General features: G+C 43.7%; 1 protein-coding gene across 1 annotated transcript in view; it reads left to right on the top strand.

Annotated features, from left to right (window-relative positions):
* Positions 1–220: 220 nt before the first annotated feature.
* The window catches only part of PHLPP1 (PH domain and leucine rich repeat protein phosphatase 1), a 144,022-nt gene continuing 123,344 nt past the window's right edge, over positions 221–20,898 (top strand). The window contains exon 1 of the mRNA XM_071553510.1: positions 221–1,893. Coding sequence (XP_071409611.1) covers positions 546–1,893 — 1,348 coding nt within the window. The 5' untranslated portion in view covers positions 221–545. The remainder of the gene's footprint in view (positions 1,894–20,898) is intronic.

Raw genomic sequence — 20,898 nt, 5'->3', positions numbered from 1 at the left:
CAGGGCACCGATCACTCGCTCGGGGCCTGCGCGGCCCGTGGAGACAATGGGAACCACGGGATTGCCAGGACGTGCTGTCGGCTAGGGACTACAGCTCCCAATGGCCCATGCGCGCCTCCACCGCCCCATTCCCGCCCATCCCGAGGCTAGCCGGGAATCACGCCGTGTGTTTATCGGCGAGGCCCCACCCCGCCGTGCGAGCGGTGGCGTCACCTTCGCGAACCTCCCTCGCTCTCTCTGTCGGGCGATTAATATTCATAAGCCTCGCGCCCGAGCGGGGAGCCGTGAACGGTGGCGGCATCACGCGTTCCTTCCTTTCTTCCTTCCTTTCTTCCTTCCTTCCTTCCCACCCTTCCTCCCTCCCTCCCTCCCTCATGGCGGTGGCGACAGCCAGGGAGCGGGGCTGAGCCGAGCACCGGCGGAATGCTCTCCGCCGCTGCTACGTAATCACACACCCCTGGGCGCCGCGCTCCGATCCGCCCCACCCCGCGCCGAGCGGCGCTCCCAGCAGGGCGGCGGCGGCGGCATCCTCAGCCCCGCGGGCGATGGAGCCCGCGCAGCGAGCGGCAGAAGACCCGGCGGCGGGAAGCGGGCCCTGGGAACCGGAGAGCGGCTCCCCGGGCAGAAGGAGTCAGGCGGAGAGCGGCGAGGAGCCGTCGGGCGGCGGCGGACAGCTGGACGGCAATGCAGCCGGCGGCCCGCGGCGGAGGCGAGGGGGAGCTGGCGGCTTCGCTCCCCCCGCGACGTTAGCGGCCTGCGGGACTCCGGCGGGCCCCGGCAGGGCCGGCAACGCCAACTCCCTACTCCTCCGGCGGGGCAGGCTGAAGAGGAACCTCTCTGCCGCCGCTCCCTCGCTCGCCGGCGCCCCGGCGCCCTCGCTGGGCACCCACAGCTTGGACAGGAAGGCGCTACTGCTGCTGAAGCCACCCCGGCAGCTGCAGCCCCTGCAGCCCCAGGAACGAGACTGGGTGCGGCGGGACCTGCAGCGAGGCTGCGTCCACATCTACGAGCGGCACATGAACTGCTACCTGCGCCCGGTGCTCTGCACGGTGGAGACCACGGCGGCCGAGGTGGCTGCCCGGCTGCAGCAGCTCGGCCACCGGGGCGGCAGCAGCGTGGTGCGAATGCTGGGCAAGGTGGGCCCGCCGCTGCCGCAGCACTCCGCACCCGAGCCGCCGGCGGGCCCCGCCGAGGCGCCGCCCGAGCCCGCGGCCGAGGGGCTGCGACCGCAGCCGGAGGAGAGGCCGAGGAGCCGGCCGGGAACGCGAAGCGGGCTGTCCGGAGGAGGCTGCGGGGAAGCGGCGCGGCCCCACCGGCTGCTGCTGGGCAGCGGTGCCGAGGAGAGCGACTTCGCCGGCGGCCGGCCGAGCCTGGCGTCCTCTGACTTCAGCCACGGGACTCCGCCGGCCGAACTGTACCTGGCGGAACCGCCGCTCTCCTGCCCCTCTCTCCTGGGGGAACTCGGGCCAGCCGGGTCCGACACCGAGAGCTTCAGCCCCAGCGGCGAGAGCGTCTCCGACCGGCTGGACCCCTACAGCAGCGGCGGCGGCGGCTCATCCTCCTCGGAGGAGCTGGAGGTGGAGCCGGCGCCCCTCGACGGGATGGAAGAAACAGGTGCGGGGCTAGGCCGGGGCCCCCGCTGCCTGGGGGAGCTGTCCCCGGGGCGGGCAGGGGGTCTACCGGCGGGCGCAGCCGACGAGCGGGAGCCGCCAGCGGGGCCGCTCGCCCTGTACGTGCAGCTCCACGGGGAGACCAGCCGGCGGCTGGAGGCGCACGAGAAGCCGCTGCAAATCCAGAACGACTACCTCTCCCAGCTGGGCTTCCGGGACCTGTGGCGGGTGCAGGAGGAGGGCATGGACTCGGAGACCGGCTGCCTCATCCGCTTCTATGCCGGTGAGCCGGGCCGGGGGGCGGGCGCCTGTGGGGAAGGGGCGGCCGCCCACCACACCGGCTGCTGGCGCAGCGGGCGTCGGGGTGAGCGCAGGGCGTGCGGGCGGCTGGGCACTGTCCCTGCGCCGGGGCCGGCCCAGGTCTGTCCCCTCTCACGGGAAGGGTGACCCGCGGGTGTCGCCGCGCCGGGGAGGGGCTGTGCCGGGAGGTTCTCGGCGGCGGAAAGAGCTGCCCCGGGCCGGTTGCCGGGAAAAGCCGCCGTGTGAGCGGCGCCCAGGCTGCCCCAGCACCGTGGCTGGGGCAGCCTCTCCTCCCTTCAGCGTCTGGATAATGGAGGTCGCGCGTGTGCTGTTTTACTGTTACCAGCAGCGGCACCGGGCGTTCGAGATTAAATGAACCTTAATCTACTGCTTTCCCTAGTGACGAGGAATTGCATCGTGCCGCTGCCGGGCACGGGAAGTCGAAGGCTGTTCCAAATGTTTGCGGGGTGCCGGCAGCTCGCTGACGGCTTAATTAAGTTGCATTTTCCCTCCGGAGTGCACCGAGCCCCTCCCGCCCCTCGTCGTAGCGGAGGCGAGGGCACGACCGGCCCGAAGCTACGCGCAGTTTGGCTCCTGCAGTAGGTTCCAGCAGCGCAGGGCGCGCAGATGCTTAAGCTGTGAGGCGTGCATTCCTGCAAACAGAATCCTGCGCTTGACTTTCCGTGCTGTTACCACTTTCGATTAGTTTTCCTCGTTTGTTAGAGTAGTGGGACTTCACTGAGAGATGGAGGCAGTAAGCGAGGAAAGTAGGGAAGCAGAGGTCATATCCTCTGGAAACGGGGTGGTCAAAACCTTTATAATGAAAAGGGAGAAGCTTTTTAATGAAGCTTTGCCGTTACAACCTGCAGTACAGAATTTGGGAAGTATTGAGTGGAAAAGTTAGCTCCCACGTTGGAATTATGCAACCTTCTACTGTTTCAGAGAGGTTTAAAAATAACCTGGTGTGTCAGTTGAATTGGTTGTATAAAACACTTACTGTAGCCTTGGAAACATTCTTGGGTTTTAACTGCCTTGTCTATCTCTTCAAATAGGAGAAATGGTTTAATGACCAAGTACACATTCAAACATCTAGCAAGTTTTCCTGTAAAATAGGTAAATATGATATACAGAGATGAGGTCATGCAGGCAAAGTAGCAAATGCCATCCATCCACTTGCTGGGTTGACTGAGCTGAGTGGTCCTTCAATGAACCATGAGAATTCAGTGCTTTAACTCTGAAAAATACAGAGATTCTTTTGTCGAATGAATTCTGCTGAATGTCAGTCTGTAATGGTGGGATGGGAAGGAGACCGGTATGCCGGATAAGTGCTACTTATTCAGAAGAGAATGTGGGAGTCGTGGCAAGTGGTCAATTCAGCTTTTCCTCAGATTTTTTGGATTGTACAGTGACCCCAGCATAATGAGTGCAGAAGCAGTATTTTTTCAAGGAATTGATAGAAAGAGGTTAGATACATTTGGGTTAGAAAGTAGCTTAAAATACTTTTTGCAGTTAGTGATTAGGGTCTTTTGTGTTTCTCTGCTGTGCTGCTGAGGATGGAAGTCGGCAGGTGATGTTGGGAGGGATGTTTTTTCCTTTATTTTCAGCCCCCCACTGCTAAATGGGGATGCACACACGTGTTTTAAATTGGGACAGCTGTGTGCCTCCTTTTCCAACAGGATGTGTTCTAAAGACACAACTGGGAAACATAGCGAGGTCTTACATGCAGTTAACCCTGTTTGCATGTAGTTCAAATGCATTAAATGATTAATTATACATGCTAAGTGAGCGTGTTCCAAGTCTCTTTTATTTCAGTGTCGCAACTTGATTGCTAATGTAGCTTGTACACTTCAGACCTGTGTACAAAACTGCTAGATAGAAGGGTATTTCTGTGAGCATACATCGGATCAAATTCATGCAAATTTGTTACGCAAGTTCATATGCTAAAAAGTATGCCTCTGTACTTCAAAAGTGAAATGTTTTTTGAAAACCTTATCTCTTTGAGGGGATCTGTGATGAACATTTAAAACACCTGTGATCACCTAGGTGCTTGTTATAGAAAGGTTGCGGTGCTTAATGTACCAGACCAGCCAAAAACATCTAAGAAAATATTACGGACAGGTAATCATACTGATTTTATGTAACTGTCTTGGCAAGTTATCTCTGCTTCCTTATTTTATACACACACATATCCCTGAAGATGAAAGAGAGGGAAGGACAGACATTTAAAAAGAATACACACCAAATCACATTGGAAACAGGAGTGGTTTTTTTGGCCCTAAAGTTAGGTGTTTTGCTTAGGAGAAGTACCTTTTTAAGAAATGATCCTCCAGAATCATACCCTAAGGAAAGCTTTCAAACAGTGATTTCCTGTTGTCCCAGTGGATAGAGACCTGCTAGGATCTCTATCCCTATAATTTCGTGCAAGCTGTCTCAGTAGGATTTGGTGATCCTGGTCTTGTACTGATGTGAAATGGCATAAACCTAGGTTGGATTTATTACGTTCCTCCTAAAAAGAATTCTTTCACCTAATCCACCTGGACTGGGAAGAGAAGATAGTACCGTGATGACTTTGGGGCTTTTTTATTTCTGTGGAGAGACAGTTTTAAGACTGGAATATTCTGTACTGAAACTTAACATTACAAATTCCAAATAAAACAATACAAGAAATAATTTTAGTCATTGCTTTAGGCTGATAATTTTTTCTGTTGTGAATTCTGGAAAGTAGAGTTTGAAGAAATAGTCATTAGGAGAACTGCAGAGAATCAGACTTTTTTGCTATGGCAAAATAGCTTTACTTAATAAGTAGTGGACAAACATTCTGTAAATGAAATTCTGGTCTTTTGGAAGCCCTCAAAACCAAAATAAGACACTACAAGGGTAAAAGTGCTTTCTTTATGTTGCCTTGGTTTGTTAAGAATGTGGTTAGTGCATGTTTATTCTGGTATTTCTCATTTTTACCTTAACAGTGTGAATGTGGTTGATTTCTTCAGTGTCCTGACTCTGAGCATTAAACAGATAAAGCATTTCTGAAACAAAATCCCTTACAGCTTTAAGGGGCTGATCCTACTCCCTCTAACATCAATTTGAGCAAAACTGGGCATTAATGACTGGTCATGCATGTCAGCTTTTCTCTGTGTTAAAATCTATCTTAAGAAAAGATACCGTCCTCAAAGTTTGAAATACTTAATCTCTATTTAAAAGAATATGGTTAAATAGCTTTCTGCTGAGATACCATGTTAAGTTATGGAAGTGTCTAAAAATCCATAGTGCAATTACAGTCACCATCACTGGGGGACCAGTTAGGTCAGACTTACTAAACTCTTCCTTAAGCCTTAAGAGTGGCTGTAATCCAGAAGACTTCTTGCAAACAAGTTATAGTATTTCTTATTATTATGTAAAAATAATTGTCCCAGTGGCCTTGACTTCTTTATAATTTGCATGTAGAAGTGAAATAGACTAATATACCAATCTTGTAATTTCAAAACTGCAAAACTACTTATTTGAGACTTTAGATCAAAAATAGGCATGGAATTACATGCAGTGCTGTGTTCTTCAGCATTTGCATGGCAAGAAACACGAGTAACATGAGTCTGGTCTTGAAGACTGGTGCAGTACAATGGGTGTTTGAGGCTTTTTTGCTTTAGTACTGAAAGGTGATGTTTCTTCTGATTTTGGCACCTGGCCACCGTTAAATTCTCTGCTCTTTGACATGACAAAGGGCTTCTGCACCTGCTAGTGTCATCAAATATATAACTTTTTCAGTAGATGGTTGCCTATAAGCAGAATACTAAGAAATGCTGGATGTGATTAGGGGTGTTAATTTTGCATCTGGCTGTCAGATTTTGTTTGGGGAAGAGGTTTTTTTGCCTCATGTGGCCTTTTAGAAAGCTGTGAGGAAAATGAATCTAGCTTGGTATTAAAGTACATTAGAAGAAATGCTCTGTCCAGTATAACGATAAGAGTGGGAAGATTTAATGTCAGAATTGGTTGCAATGATCTAAACAATTGTTTGCTTGTCTTCTTTAAAAAAAGTTTACCTTGTAGTTGGGGTCATGCTAAGACTGCCAGCTATATGAATATGAATGGAAACATAGTTTTAGGTGCTTACTCTTATGTGAAAGCACTGTAGGCCTAGAATTGCAGAGCTTTATGGAATGTGATGTATTGAATTGCTGGCTGCTTATTGTGCTACTTGATGAATAACTCAGTTGAACTATTTAATACATTGATGAGTTCAATTTAAGGTGACTAAGTGTCATTTTAGGGGGGCAAAGTGTGCCAAAGACAGACCTGCTTCTTACCTGAGGGTGTGAGAAGAGCTGTGCCCTAAAGAGCTGCTTATGGAGCACTGACTTAGTTCTGATATCCAGTAGGTTGTTTAACATCAAAGGAAGTAAGTCACATTAATGCAAATGGATTTTTTTTCTACAGGTGTGGTTGGACAAGAGAGGTCTCTGTGAACTTGTTGAAACCAAAAAGAAAAACAACCTCTGCCTAGGGCTGCCATGATCTTGATTTTTTTCTTCCTAATGTGACTCAGGTGTACATTCTTTTACCTTGTAATCATTTATATGTTGGCATCTCCTGCAAAGAGAAGTAATACCTAAAACTTGCCTCTTTGGGAAATTCTCACATTTCATTTACATAGCATGTTTAAATCCAAGTGTGATCCTTGTTGGAACCAAAGTAATGTGACGTTTCTAGTCCTGTTCTGCAGGGAAGTTTAAAATGGCTGCAGTGCCTTTGGCTGTCTCCACCTGTTCATGTGCATAGCCGTTGTCTTATCTCCTGTTGGAATGGGGTCTTTCTAAGGTAGGCAGCTTTCAGGGGGACTCGAAAGGTGCAGCAGCCTCTCCTCCTGTGAAGGAGGAGCCGTGCAGATAATGCTGGTGCAGCCGCAACAGGGCTTTGGTATGTGACAGCTGTTAAGTACAATGGTTTTTGCAACTTTTAAATTCTGCTGTACATGCATAACTTAAGTATGTGTGAAGTACCAACACAGGAGGGTTTAGTATGATGTACATAATATATACTAAATATGTAGTATCTAAATTGGTACTTCCAGGAGCTGAAATTCTTCACTTTTGAAGCACAGAATGCAGCATTCCTTCTCCTCTGCCTCTCCCTTCTCTCCTCCTCTTTCATTTTATACTTCTTACCTACCAAAACCTGCTTTGTAGTTTTATAGAACAATGTAAAGAGAGATTTTTTTGTTATCTAAGTGATCCTCTGGAAAAGAGACAAGTATAAGACAACCTGCCTGAGCAAGTCAGTTTGAAAAATGAATGCATATGGAACTTCATAGAAAAGAAGTTTAGAGATGGAAATCTTGAAGAGCGCTACTTGTTATACTCAACTTTTTAATGTGGAAGGAACCTGTACTTCACATGCTTACAGCTTCATTGTCCTCTGTGTTCAAGGGGTGGTATTTTGAATAACGGTTTCAGCTATTATTAGGGAGAAAAAAAGAAACCATAGACTGACCTATTTTCCTTGGACAGTCGAAGCAAAGATAGTTTGACTTAGTCTTCAGCGTTTCCTTATTTCACTGCTTGAGGAATGGGGCCCACCACCATTTTAGATCAGATAAATGTACTTGTTTGCAGCTTCCCTTGAGTCATTTTCGTTGCTCTATTTTAGAACTTTTGCTCAGATGAGGTTTTGCATTCTGAGAAGCCATGTTTGGAGTAGCCCTGTAGTAGCTTCATTAACTGAGTGTTGCATTTACCTTTGAGGTGTTTTTTGTAAAATATTTTTGTGTGTGTAAATGGAACAGACTTCTGTGCTTGGAATCAGTTGCAATGTGTGTGGAGAAACTAACTCAAAAGGGTTGGGGTGGAGCGTACCAAAATATCTTCAGGTTTATAAGCATAGCTGTGTTAGCCATGTGATTCTTTCCTTAGTTTTCCTATCTCAGAGATGTTTAAGAGAAATGCAACCACCAGCCTTCGTAAGCAATTTAACAAAATTAATGTGTCTTAACTTATAGATTTGGCTCTTAAGACAGAAATTCTGGAATATTAAGCTCTTCACAGGATGTTTAAGAAACTTCACAGGACAATGTTCCTTATTTTAAATATAAGAAATAATTTCTCTCTTATGAAAATCATGTGAGTGATTGGAAACTGCATGGTAATGTCACACTTGTGTATAGATTTGAGCTAGTTAAGTCCTATAAATTTTGTCAGAAAATTTCTGTGAAAATTCTAGGGTTTTGAATTTTGTGCTTCACTCCAATGTGCCTTCCTTAATTCTGTGTATAACTTTTGTTCTTAAATAGAAGTTCCAGCATTACCTTTTTGGTGAGAACTTGTACAGTTTTCACGAGAAAATACCTTGTATTCGTCGTAGATTCATTATTTTTCCAATTAGGCTGACATTTATCTACTGTGATAATATAGAGTTTTTCAAAAATAACTTGTGGCAAAGTCTACTTGAATGCTTTCCCACTGATTGGTGTTAAATACTGAAGCCATCTTAAGTATTGGAGAGTTTTAAACTTAAGTATTAGTATTTATAATATATTTTATTTAACTTTTAGTTTACTTTTTGTCTTATGTGTGCTGTATGAAAAAATGTTACATGTAAAGAATAGACATCACTTGCCTATTGGAATGCAGCACCTGCCTGTTACAGTTTTGAAATCTTTCTTGAAATTTTTTCTTTCCCTACCAACACAGTTTGGGAGCTAACGCCCAATCCCCCACTACTAGCTAACAAAAAGGGTGACCGAGTCCCGTGCATTCCAGTTTAATGACTGGGGGAGGTGGGGCGGGAGGGGAGGGACAGAGGTTTCTTTCTGTTGCTGGACACACTGCTCTGGCAGTGGTGTGGGTGAGAGCCACTGTTTTTGCTGGGCTGGTGGAAGCATCTTGGGAGAGGGAGCTCCTTTGGCTCGGCTCCCCCAACTCTGGGCGCCCTGCGCTTCAGGGAGAGAGACTCACCGCTATCTGGATTTTGCTACAGACTTTCCTGAGGGCCGACACCATCTGCATAGGTGCTGCTAAATCCTGCCTTTCCTCCCCTGCCCCCCACACTTCAGACAAACAACGGAAAAAGGGTCTCTACATTGTCCATGGGAAAGGTTTTAGCCCACCCCTTGGGACTGCCATTTTTTCCCACGTGAATTTTTCTGAACGAGTATCTTCCCCCAATCCCGCCTTTGTTTCCCCTGGAGCACTGTTCTGACTTTCGTGGCCACGGCCCCCCAAGGCGCGACAGCGCCCCCCGCTGTCTGTAAATATAACTACACCGAAGAGGGCAGGAACAGAACTTATTTGAAAGTTTTGGTTACAGTGTTGCTGTTTGTTCTGTTTTTGGTTATGTATATATATGCCGTTACCCTTTTCTATACATTTTCTGATTAAAGTGTTTTAATTTTAAAGGGAGTGTTGGTTTTTTGGGAAAGAGACTCCTTTCCTAATCGGTATAGACGGTTTAGTTTTCCTGTAAACTAAGACACTGTCATAACAGCACAGAGGGATATATATGAGTTGTAAATAACTAAAAATGCAGTGTCTTACTGAAATTCCATTCACGATTCCAGGAAGGCAAAATCAGTAGTAGAACCTGTTTTAAGTGGTGTCTGTGCTGGCACACCCACTGTGGTGTTCGATTTCTTTTTTAAAAAACACTGGCCGTAATTGCCCTTTGGAATCTTGTCTGTAAGTCACCATCGATGTGGTCACTAGGGCCCTCTGTGCCCTCTGCCACTGTCACATAGTATTGTTTAGTTACATAAGCTGATAGTCTTTATGCCAGTTACAATAAACAAGATTCCTCTTGCTTACCTGCTTAACTAAATACCTAGTCCTGACCCTTGGGTCTGATGGCTGAAACTTTCTCTTGCTGTGGGTGCGGTTCAATATGTGTAAGAATGGGAATGGGGCATTATTTCTGAGGCGGTTTTGTGCCCCCATTCCTCCCTCATTCCCCCATTATTTAGGGGACAAAAATTATTATTTGGAGAACATTAAATTTAAAAATGAACTGTTGCATTAAGAAAAGAGACCTCCTAGAGGAAAGGGTAATTTAATTTTGCAACATAGAATACTATTCTTTGAAGTTTTTTATGTCAATGAGGAAGTAAAATTTCTTTCATCTGACTTTGACTTGTTTGGAGGGATGCGGAAAATACTCATTGCTCAACTAACCACGTTCCTCTATTTGACAGCTAAGAATAGCTATTTACATATTGATGCAAAATACTGAGTTTGGGAGATGTTTCTTTCCAGTTTTATCTAGCTTAGTTCTGGGTATAGAAGGAAAGTGAAATTGTGTAAATGGAGAAGATTTTGAGTTTAACTCGGTATTTTTTTGTGGGCCAGAGGTGAATTTGGCCTTCTGCAGCTGTTACTTGTTCCTGGTCTTGTGCAGTAGCGATGGGAATCTTCAGCTTTACTAGGCTGTGAATTGTAGTCGTAATTTTCAAAACCCAGTAACAGCCACTTGAACCGGTTCCTCTCATCTACAGGCACTCCAGATGCCATGCCAACTTATTTAAATAAAGACAAAACAATGGGCCATGGTCCAAGGGGTAACAGGAGCTGGAATACTTCTGAAGTTCAGGACCCTGGGCTATAGGTGTGATTTACATAAACCTCATTATATAATCTGAATGCAGTTTCTCTTTCCGTTTGTTCGATTTATGAAGCTTTGTGTCCAAAGAGAAAGAGATAGTAAGACCTGTAATTAAGATAAATAGCAGGCCACTCCTTTTCCAAATGCATGCTCTGATGAGAAGATGGCGGATGCAGCGTTAAGGGTAGAGCAAAACCTGTAATTCAGGCACCTTCATCAATGAAAATAATACAGACTCTTTTCCTTTGAAAAACCTGCATACTTCTTTAAACAAAAACTATGACTTGCTTTAATATAAATGATACAGAAAACCTTAAAGTTCTTACTAGCAACAATTTTGCTTTTATACCCTCAGCAGCTCTTCATAAAACTTGTGCTCCAGACCCTTCACCAGCTTCATTGCCCTTCCCTGGATGTGCTCCAGCACCTCAAAGACCTTCTTGTAATGACAGGCTCAGAACTTGACACAGCACTTGAGGTGTGGCATCACCAGTGCTGAGTACAAGGGCATGATTACCACCCTGATCCTGCTGGCTGTACTACTTTTGGTACAAGCCAGAATGCCGCTAGTCTTCTTCACCACGTGGGCACACTGCTGGCTTATGTTCAAGCACCCTCAGCTTCTTTTCTGATTGGCAGCTTTCCAGCCACTCTTCCCCAAGCCTGCATGCATGGGGTGGTTGTGATGGAAGTGCAGGATTAGTGAGTGATGGAGGAATGTATTTTTTCTTTTACTGTGTGTTAGTGGGACAGACAGACCTCTAGGGGATGGGACATTAGTCTTGGTGAGCAGTCATTTTAGATAGGAAATTTGTTAGGTTGTCTCAGACATAATTATTGTGTATCAGTATTGGCTTTCTGCATCTATGTTTGCTTTCTTGCTATAATGCTTGTCTGTTGAAATAAAGAAGTTGATGACAAGAACTGTTACGAATGAAGTGGTAGAACTTCTGGAAGAATGGTAGCATGGATAATGAACTGAAGTTAAAAGGCTAGGAGCTTGGTACCAGTATTGCATGGCTACAAAGAGTAGAGCAAGATAGTTTGCAAATTGCAAATGAGATGTGTCTCAAAGTGAACTTAAGTCATGTATGGGAGATACAATTTAACATTTCAGAAATATCAACAGTAGCCTGTTGAAAGCTGTGTAATATGTAATTACATGAAATTATTTCCTAGTTGAGGACTTCTAATGTACTGGTTTGATAAAAAGCATGGAGCTCATAATGTGGTTTTGTGGATTAAAAATTCATTAGTTAGAAGTAGACCTGAGATTATATCCTTTCAGAGCAAGCAGTTAATGTTTTTGTCTTGGATGTCCTAGATAATAAAAGAAAGGTCTGGCTAAAAATTGGAATCTAAACTGTTCAAAGTGTATAAGCTCTGTGACGTTTCTGTATATATGTCTTACCTTTTTTTTCATTAGTTTTTGGAGGCTTTGTTTGGTGATACGAAAAACATGTTCCTTGTCTGTATCAATTAAATGAGAACCTGTAGTCTGTGTGTTTCCTATGAATAAACAGAAGATTATTGCGATACATTTCAGACTGTTAAAAACAGAAAGTGCTTCCATTTCATGACTTCTCAAACAATGGTATCATCTGTATAAGCATTTTCATCCTCACTAAGATTAGACTGTAGCACTGAGAACTACTTGGTTGGTGTCTTTTTAACCTCCTTAATCAACCTTAATTCCTGCAAATATGAGAAGAGTATATTAAATTACTTAATTTTGCTTTACAGAACATATCTAGGATGTGTCTATTATAAGAAAAAGGTTTTGGAATGTTTCTTTCCTGAATATGTGTGATAAAAAATCCTGATTTATTTTGCAACTTGCAGCTTTTCCTTCATAATTGAAACATAATGAAAATGTATTAATCCCTGTTGCTAGATACTGTAGTACAGAGATTAAGATGTTTTGTAGCCAGCAGTGGACTAAGTCATACTTCTCTGTCAGGTAAGTGTTGGTCTCGAGAAAACAGTCTACTAGAGCCTGAGGCAGATATTTAATTTGCAACACTGAGTGGGATATGATTCTTTGTATAGTGCTGCATTGGAGTGTGAGCAGTTTCAGCACTTCTTGCTGCTTTAGCTCTGTGTTACTAGGTCATGTAGTTTGGGTTCCTGGCAAATAACTGATCCTGCTTACTTACACTGTTGAAATGAGGGAATGCAGATTTGTCACCTTAGTTGTAAACAGCACTGTGTTGAGATTGTCAGCAGATTGCAAAACATAGATCAACCGTAGATCCTTTTAGTCCAGGATATGCAGCTAGACTCTTCCCCTTCATTCTTTTTTCCTTCCTTTCCCTGCCTTATTTTTTCCTGTTTCTCTTTCTTTGTGATTGTTTCTTTTTTTCTCTTTTTCTTTTTTGTTTTTTTTTTCATTCCCCATGTTTTTTTTTTGGTTTTTTTTTTTTTTTTTTTAGTTTGTTGGTTGGTGTGGTTTTTTTTAATTTGGTTTGGTTTGGTGTTTTTTTTCCCTTTCTTCTTTCCCTCCTCCTCTTTCTAAAGGAAGTTTTTTGACATTCTTGGCTGCATTCACCAAATCACCTTTTTTAGTTTTAGTCCTCCTACTGAAGATGTTAGGATATTTCTCTGCAATGTGCATGTATCAGCAGGCCTCTTTGTGTGTTCCTCATCCCCCTGTCCCCTGTATCTCTCAGGCTGTGTATCAGGCATTACCACTGCATTACTTGTGGAGTGGAGTACTTGTTCTAGCATAGCTGACACAGGGCTGCAAAAACAAGTAATTAAAATCTTCTACAGAAGGTCACAGCACAAGGCTACAACAAATTCAACAAATTGCTCTCTGTGTATGTCAGCAGTGTAGAATTGGGCAACAGTCAAAAGAGATAAAAAAACCTGAGCCTTAAAGCAGTTGAAGATGTATTGTACCTTTATATTACAGGTGAAAAAATTGAGAAGTTTGGTTGGTTTAAGTAAAAGATCCTGTGACACCTGTATGTTCTCCCAATAGAGCATCTCTTGCCAGTGTAGGATTTTAAAAGGCAAAGCTTGTGGCATGGATAATGTTCTCAAATGCTGGTTTATTAGAAGAATTTGTAAACTGGTTATGAAGGAAAGATAAAGAGCTAATTTTGCATAGTATGAATTATGGCTGACAGTAGTCGAGTTCTTGCTGTTAGAGCCTTTGAACCTAAAATTGGATGTATTGATTCTTTAGCATTATACTGACTTGTAAATAGTGATATTATGTGCAGGACATCCATAAAGCTTATGCTTTTTAGGAATGTATACAGCAAACAGGTAGGAGATTCAGTATTTGGCACTCTACTCTTGCTTGCTGTGACTAGCGTGATCAGCTGGTCAGGAGACTGAGCGGAAACCTCATTTCAGTCTACAACTTCCTCACTAGAGGAAGAAGAGGGGCAGGCACTGATATCTCCTGTAACCAGTGATAGGACCCGAGGGAATGGCTTGAAGCTCTGTCAGGGAAGGTGTAGGCCATATGATAAGAAACCACCAGAGAGTGGTTGAGCACTGGAACAGGCTGCCCAGGGAAGTGGTCATAGCACCAAGCCTGTTGGTGTTCAAGAAGTGTTTGGACAATACTCTCAGGCACATAGTGTGACTCGGGGACAGTCCTGTGCAGTGCTAGGAGTTGAAATTTGATGATCCTTGAGGATTGCTTTTAATTCAGGATATTCTATGATTTCTGTGTGTAGTTGGCACTGGGTGAATGCAAGAACAGCTGTAATTTTCATAGGGATGGACTGTTCCTGCACCTATATGTTATCTTAGTTCTCGAAGGTTCTTAACCATGTTGGAGTTGGTGAATTGCCTTTCCAGATGTGATATTGTTACTTCAAGTTTGTTCTGCTGCTGTGCATGTTGGCAAGCCTTAATCAGAGATGGTATTTGATATGCTCTTCAGTAGGTTCTTTGACCACTGTTCTTGACGCTACAGGATTTTCATTGCACTGGCATTTCTCACATTCAGGTTTCACTCTTGGCTCATATCCACTAATTTTTCTAAAGATGTAGGACATGTAGTGTGTGGAAAATCCATTGAGTCCTTCTCTGCAGACATGGCTATACTGCTTTGCGGCAAAGTATGTAGTTTTTCAAAGATGATTGGAGTCTAATGTCTAACCTTCGTACCTAATGTAGATGCTGTCCATACTGAAAGAAATGCTGTGGCATGCATTTAATACCCACTAACCAGTTTGGAGCAGAAATGTCTGCGTATAATGACGTCTTCAGCCATAGCAGGGAAATACTGCAATATCGTTATTTCCCTAATGGAAGATTGGACAAACCTTGTCTTATCATTTATACATAAACATCCTGTTCTGTCTTCTTGGATTCTCTTGAATGTTTTCTTCTCTGCACTGGAGTTACTGTTGTCCTTTTAGCAATTCATGCTTATGAGAATACATCCCTGTGGGACTGTCTGCAGACTGGCATGCCTGATGATGGCTTTGCTCTGAATGTGAATGTTTTCTTCCCTTGTTAGTGAAAAGCATGATGGTAGCTAGTCACAGGTCTCATTGAGCAATGTCAGCATGGCCACTACTCTGAGCATTTTACTGTGATTTGACTAGATGGAGGGCTGTGACCTTTCTTGCAAGACAGAAGGAAAGGTGCTGGTATCAGTAAGCGTGTCACGTGTAGTAGCTTGAGTTCCCAAATCATAAGAGCAGCTAGTTGAACTGTAAAAATGAATACATGGTGCTGTGGGTCACTGTGATTTTTCCCTCTGTGTGCTATTCTTGCCCTATACATTTTCTTGTGTGTGATGAGGCTTTTGAGGGATTTGGTGAGCAGCAGAGTCCTCTATAAGAGGAAGTTGCTCTAATTTTGTTTCCTAATGCCCTGTAAGGCAAATTACTGAGTACATTTGTTCCTTGGTAGTTATAAAAGGAGGGATGGTAGCACATGATTGGAAAAAAGGTAGAGTTTGTGTCACTGTTAGTAACTGACAGTTGTGTATGTGCTCTAGTTTTTACTGAAGGCACTTGAAGGGAAAAGATGATTTGAATCCTGACATATGAATTCATCTAGTTGGCATTGAAGGTACAGAGATAAACACAATTGGAGCTTGTTAGCAAGTGCATGAGTCTCCTGGTGAGTGAAGAGCAAAGGTAAAAAACCTCATGTGGTAAAGAAGAATGACTTGCCTCAAAGTACCTGGTGAGGACTCATGCTTGCAGGTAGAGCAGAACTGCCACCATGGGCAACTCTGCTGGACTCTGGCAGAAGTGTGAAGCATGGTGGTGACATTACCTTGAAGAGAGGGAGAAGTCTAGGCTGAGTCGCTGAGACTGCTCATTATGTGCAGGCACTCTGGAAAGGGTTTCTTTCATATGCTGTCTAATAGATTCAGCCCTTTATTTTGTAATATAATTAAATAACCAAGCCTTTGTGAGGCTTCTGAATTCCTTTAATTTAACAGCAGCACAGAAGCTGAATTCAAAGCATTCATGGGCTTGTACTATCTCCCTGACTACTTGCCAGGTCTATTCATGCTGTTCTGAGTGCAGGAAGTTCTCACATTCATTCAGAGTTGGGAGGTGGGGGTGGAAGGCGTAGTGTGGTTGGATTTTTTTTTTGTAAGCAAGGGAAATGCTTATAAGGAAAACTCTTCAGTGAGTCCCTGGGACCCATTTACCAACTGTTAGTCTGTTAGTAAATAGTGGGAACAGTTTATACACTTGGCAGCTTTTGAGAAAGAGTGAAGAATCATGAGAAGTTCACAGTCCACAGCCCCAAGATAGCTGAATACTTCAGTATGTTAGGATTTGTCTGAACAGGGATCGATCAGTACTTTTTTTAGCATGTGTAATCTTATATATTCTGAAATACCGAGTTTGATGGGGAAAACTTTATGGTGGCATGTGGTAGCTGGCTGCTTATATTTAACTTGCTGAAGTTTAGTTCCTTTTCTACATGAGTTTTAAGGCTCTAGCTAATGCATTCATCTTCTTTTACTAATGATCTCTCAATGATGGGATGAAGAAGTGTATTTGCTGGCAGGAGGAGAGCTGGTAACAGCGGCTTTCCTTTGGTTCAAGGGAAGGGTAGAGATAGGAGAAGAAGGTGAAACAGCTGCGAAAACCATGACTAAATTGAAGTGAACTACAAAATGCTTTGCAAACTTAAGCATTCATTTCAATTCTCAGGGTCTGTCCCAGACCTCTAATCTGTGGTATCTAATCTTTAGATCTAAATACCACAGTGATAGACATATAGTGTAAAGTGCATTGGAAAGGGGGAAGTGACTTCTCAGCTACAGCTGAGGTGGTGTGGAAAGCACACAGCTATCTGGGGTGAGTATAGCAGGTATTGGGCAAGTTGCCATTTTCACCAAAACAGAACTGAGGTAGTACAGACTCTCCTCCTGTTGGATAGCCTCTTCGTATTGCCCTTTTTTTTCCCCCTTCAAGTTTAGAACCGAGTTTTGATGTATGTTTTCTATTGCAAGTACTGGTGCTGAATATCCATGACAGCTTTTTGCTTTTAGAACAGCTTACCATTTTAAGCTCTGAAAGTACTGTGGCAGCTTTACTTTTTACAGATTTATATTAAAAACCTTCTGCTTGCCTGTATATGTAAAATTATGTATTATGTATAAGTTTTTAATCTCTTCAGAGTTTAGAAGTTCACTACTTAAACTTATTTTGTGAACCCAATTTCATAGCAAGACTTAAAACTGCATGGAAGCACAGATTTGCTTCAAGGTTGGTTTTCTGGTATTTTTTTTAACAGCTTGTGAAGGTCTTTAGCAAAATGAAGATAAATAGCATCAGCTATTCCACACGTTCTGGAATAGTGGAGGAGGGGAGTGTGTCAGTTGCAGGAAGGTTTACAAGTTAAAATTCCTGTTGCCAGGCAGCCCAAGAAGGGAGCTGGCATCACTTGGACATTAGTGCAAAGTATGGCTTGCTGTTGGAGCAGAGTGGACAATGGAGTAAAAAGGAGTGTGAAGTTGTGGTGGTTTTGGCTTTAGTTCCAATATAGGTCCCATTTAGGCCTCAGTTTTTAGCAGGCCCAAAGGATGTGACACAGATTAGAGGGGACAGGCATCACCTGACTTAAGCAGCCAAAGAGGTATTTCATATCATCTGACATCATCAGGAACTGTTGGGGGGTTTAATAAGTGAGGAGGGAGGAGTTTCTCTTTTTTTCTGTTCCTGCTCCTGACCAGGAGGGTTCCTGCTGCCCTGACTTCCGCGCTGTTGTTTGCCTAGGGAAGTGAACATTCTCCTGTTAATCTCTCTCTCTCTCATTGGGAAGATTTCACAAGGGGGAGTTTTGGGAGGTTTTCTGGAATTTGGGTGGTTTGGAAATCTGGGTTATTAGCTGGGCGATCTCAGTGAAGGTGTTGCTGTTTCCTTTCACTATGTGTTATTTCATATTCTACTTTAAGTTTTCTTCTTTTCTGTATAAATATAAAAACCTCACCGTGTTCAAAGCTTCGTTTCTGTTTTTCCCCCTCCTCTTCTCTGGGAGTGGACTCTGACTTTTGTATTAGGCAGCTGGCATTTTGACAGCTCAAACTTTAACAGAAGAGAAACTTGACTATTTTGAAATTAGCTTTTTCCACCTTTTAGAATACAAAATATGAAAGCTGAGGTTCTTGTCTTTGAAAATCTGACAGTATTGTAAGAAGTGAACTGGGCTATACAAAAAGTGTAATTTGCAATTCCCATCCTTTTTTTGTTATTATAGCTTGTTATGGTGAGTGTCATAGGTTCACCTAGGTGGGCCTAAATTTGAATTTTTTGAAGTTCAGCCTAGGCCTGGGGGCTGTCAGCTGATCTGGGCTGGGCTAAGCCGACAGCTGACTCCTCCTAGCCAATAGTGTTTTATTCCATACCATATTATGACATTTTCCAGGGAAGTAGAATCAGTGTGTGGGAGTGGTTTGGTCAGTCACCCCTCAGCATTCCTGCCGAGAGGACACACACATGGTGCAGTCCCAGGAGAGATGGGGAGGACCAGGCCCAGCACCGGCCCAGCAGTCGTTTTGGGAAGTAAAATGTTTGATGTGGGTTTTTCTCTCTCTGCTCGGGTCTGGTGTTTTGGGGACTGAATCTTTTAAGATACTTTGGGGTTAGAATAGTGGACTTCGTGTGTGTACTAAGAAGTAAGGAACTGTTCCTGTTGCTCTTAATTTGTGTGAGTATTTGTACTTTCTCCTAGTTGTCTCTGTAAAATCTATGTAGTTTTAGCAAAGACGTGGCCTTAAGGTTTTTTTTTTCCTTCCCCTCTCTTTTCCTCCCTTTCCTCAGTGTTGGGGGTGGGGGGGGGGGGGAGAGGTTCTGATCCTGTACTTGGAGGGTTGGCATTTTGCCAGCTCAAACCAAGACAGTTACTGACTGCAATTACAAAATGGGGTATTTGAGTATGTGTGGTTGCACTATTGCTCCTCCTAGCTGTAAGAGTTGTGAGTAGATGAATGCTCAAGAGTCGCCTGTCTCGCTGTAATGCCAGGTCTTGTTTAGCTTCTGGCTTATATAAGCAAGCTGAGCATTTGCCGCAAGAGACTATCCCCTGAAAATACCAGTCTCCATAAGACTGCCTTGTTCCCCCTGGCTTTATAATCTGGTATTAGGGACCTATTATGCAGGTAAACCACCAGTCAGAAGCTTACTGTGTGGATGAGCTTTACCTGTAAAAACCATCTTCATTTTTATTGAGAGCCACTTCTTCCATGTTTTCTTTCCCCACATCAGTGGTGTGGGATTTGCTCTGTTTAAACATATGCCTTTGTAAGATTAATATTGTCAGTGTGCATGTGTTTAGCAGAATGTTGTAAGATACTAATGAATGCTGTAGCCATCATGTGAATGGAAGATATTTCTGCAAACATGTCTATATATCTAGATACTTAATATAAAATTAGGCTTTGGAATTTCCCTCTGGTCCTGTTAACTTTTATTATGGTGATAATGATTATCTGCCATTGTTTCACTTTGAATGTCAACATTGCACTGTCTTTTGGAAGAGCATAACATGCAAACCAGTAGCAGTTGGGGCAAATCAGGGCAGTCACATGAAGCTTATGTTGTCACCTGGCAAGCTTCTGCTATTTCTTCAGTTTCCTTGTGAGTTTAGAAACCGTTGTAGTTGTTGTGTAGCACCTTTCATGAAAATATTGTAGTATTTCTACTCGAAACCCTAGCAGTTGGAAAGTACAGGCATATGTATTCATTCACGAGCCTTCAGTGTTTGCATTTTAAGATAAATATAAAAGACACTGATTTAGCTGAGACTAAGAATTTCTATAGAATTCTTATGTCCATACAGGATAAAACTTAACTGTATAATCTTACTGATACAACATTACTGTGTTCTTCTTTTGGCCCACATGTTTTTGTGGGGAAAAGATGGTGTGGGAAACTAGTGAATGCACCATGTTGTCTCCTTTTATTTTCTTTCTTTTTGTGTTTTAATTACGTTTAACTTTTACTCAAGTATTTTAAGATAAAATATTATTTAGGGAGGCTTTGGGATAGATGACAAAATTTATGGCATCTGGTTCTTTCCCCACCATATCGCTGAAAATTGTGAAAAACATTTTAGCACACATAGTTCTTCCATAGTTTTGGCGGGGAGAAATGGTGAATTGCTTTTTTTTCTTCTCTTTCATTTTGTTATTTCATCTCTAGCAGTAAGCGTTCCCAAAAATAAAAAAGAGGTGATGTTATCTTCTTGAGCAATTGAACAGTAGAAAAAAATGAGGTGACATGATAGAGTTTTTTGATGGCTTCCTATCAGAGAGGAAACATGATAGTTTGACTGAGCAGTGGCAGCCAGAAGCAAGGGAGATTCCAGATGGTGTTGGTAAAACACGAGCATGATGGGAGAAGCCTCTCTAGGCTATACACGTGGTTCGATTTTGCTGCAAATGTGAGCACTGAAATCCTTTGTCCCAAGAGTGCTTCAGTGCAAAGTTCATTCTGTAGTGAAGCTTTTTACCCAATCTGTCTCTGATGTGTCTTTCTGCTTCTGGTGCAAGGATTCCTGAAGGCCACAGGAATACTAACAGAAAGCTGACTTCCTTGCTGCACATGAAAAGATGGAAATACTTTATTCCTCAGCTGCCTTGCCTTTTGCAAGCAATCTTTGCATGGTGGGGGGATGTGTGTGTTTCATGTTCAGTGCCACTGCCTGGAGTGGCCCCTGCTGCTCCAGAGCTCCCCTCAGGCTTCTTCTGGCTGGGGTATTCTGTAGCACACTCAGAAACGCATGGACTTTTGGTAAGCAAAATCATCCAAAATTTCAGTGTCCACACATCCCTTGTTTTATTAAAACCTCCTGATAACTTGTAATCCAGTTGCAAGAAGTCATTGGAGCATTTTCCAACTGAGGAATCAAGTTGTTGCTTGAATGACCTGCCTCTTCATCCTTCAGTTCTCCTTGAAAGGAAGAAATC

The sequence above is a fragment of the Pithys albifrons genome, chromosome 4 (assembly GCF_047495875.1).
Source record: "Pithys albifrons albifrons isolate INPA30051 chromosome 4, PitAlb_v1, whole genome shotgun sequence".
Lineage (NCBI taxonomy): Eukaryota > Metazoa > Chordata > Aves > Passeriformes > Thamnophilidae > Pithys > Pithys albifrons.
Note: the sequence above shows the minus strand (reverse complement) of the source record. Positions and strands in the feature narration are given on the sequence as shown.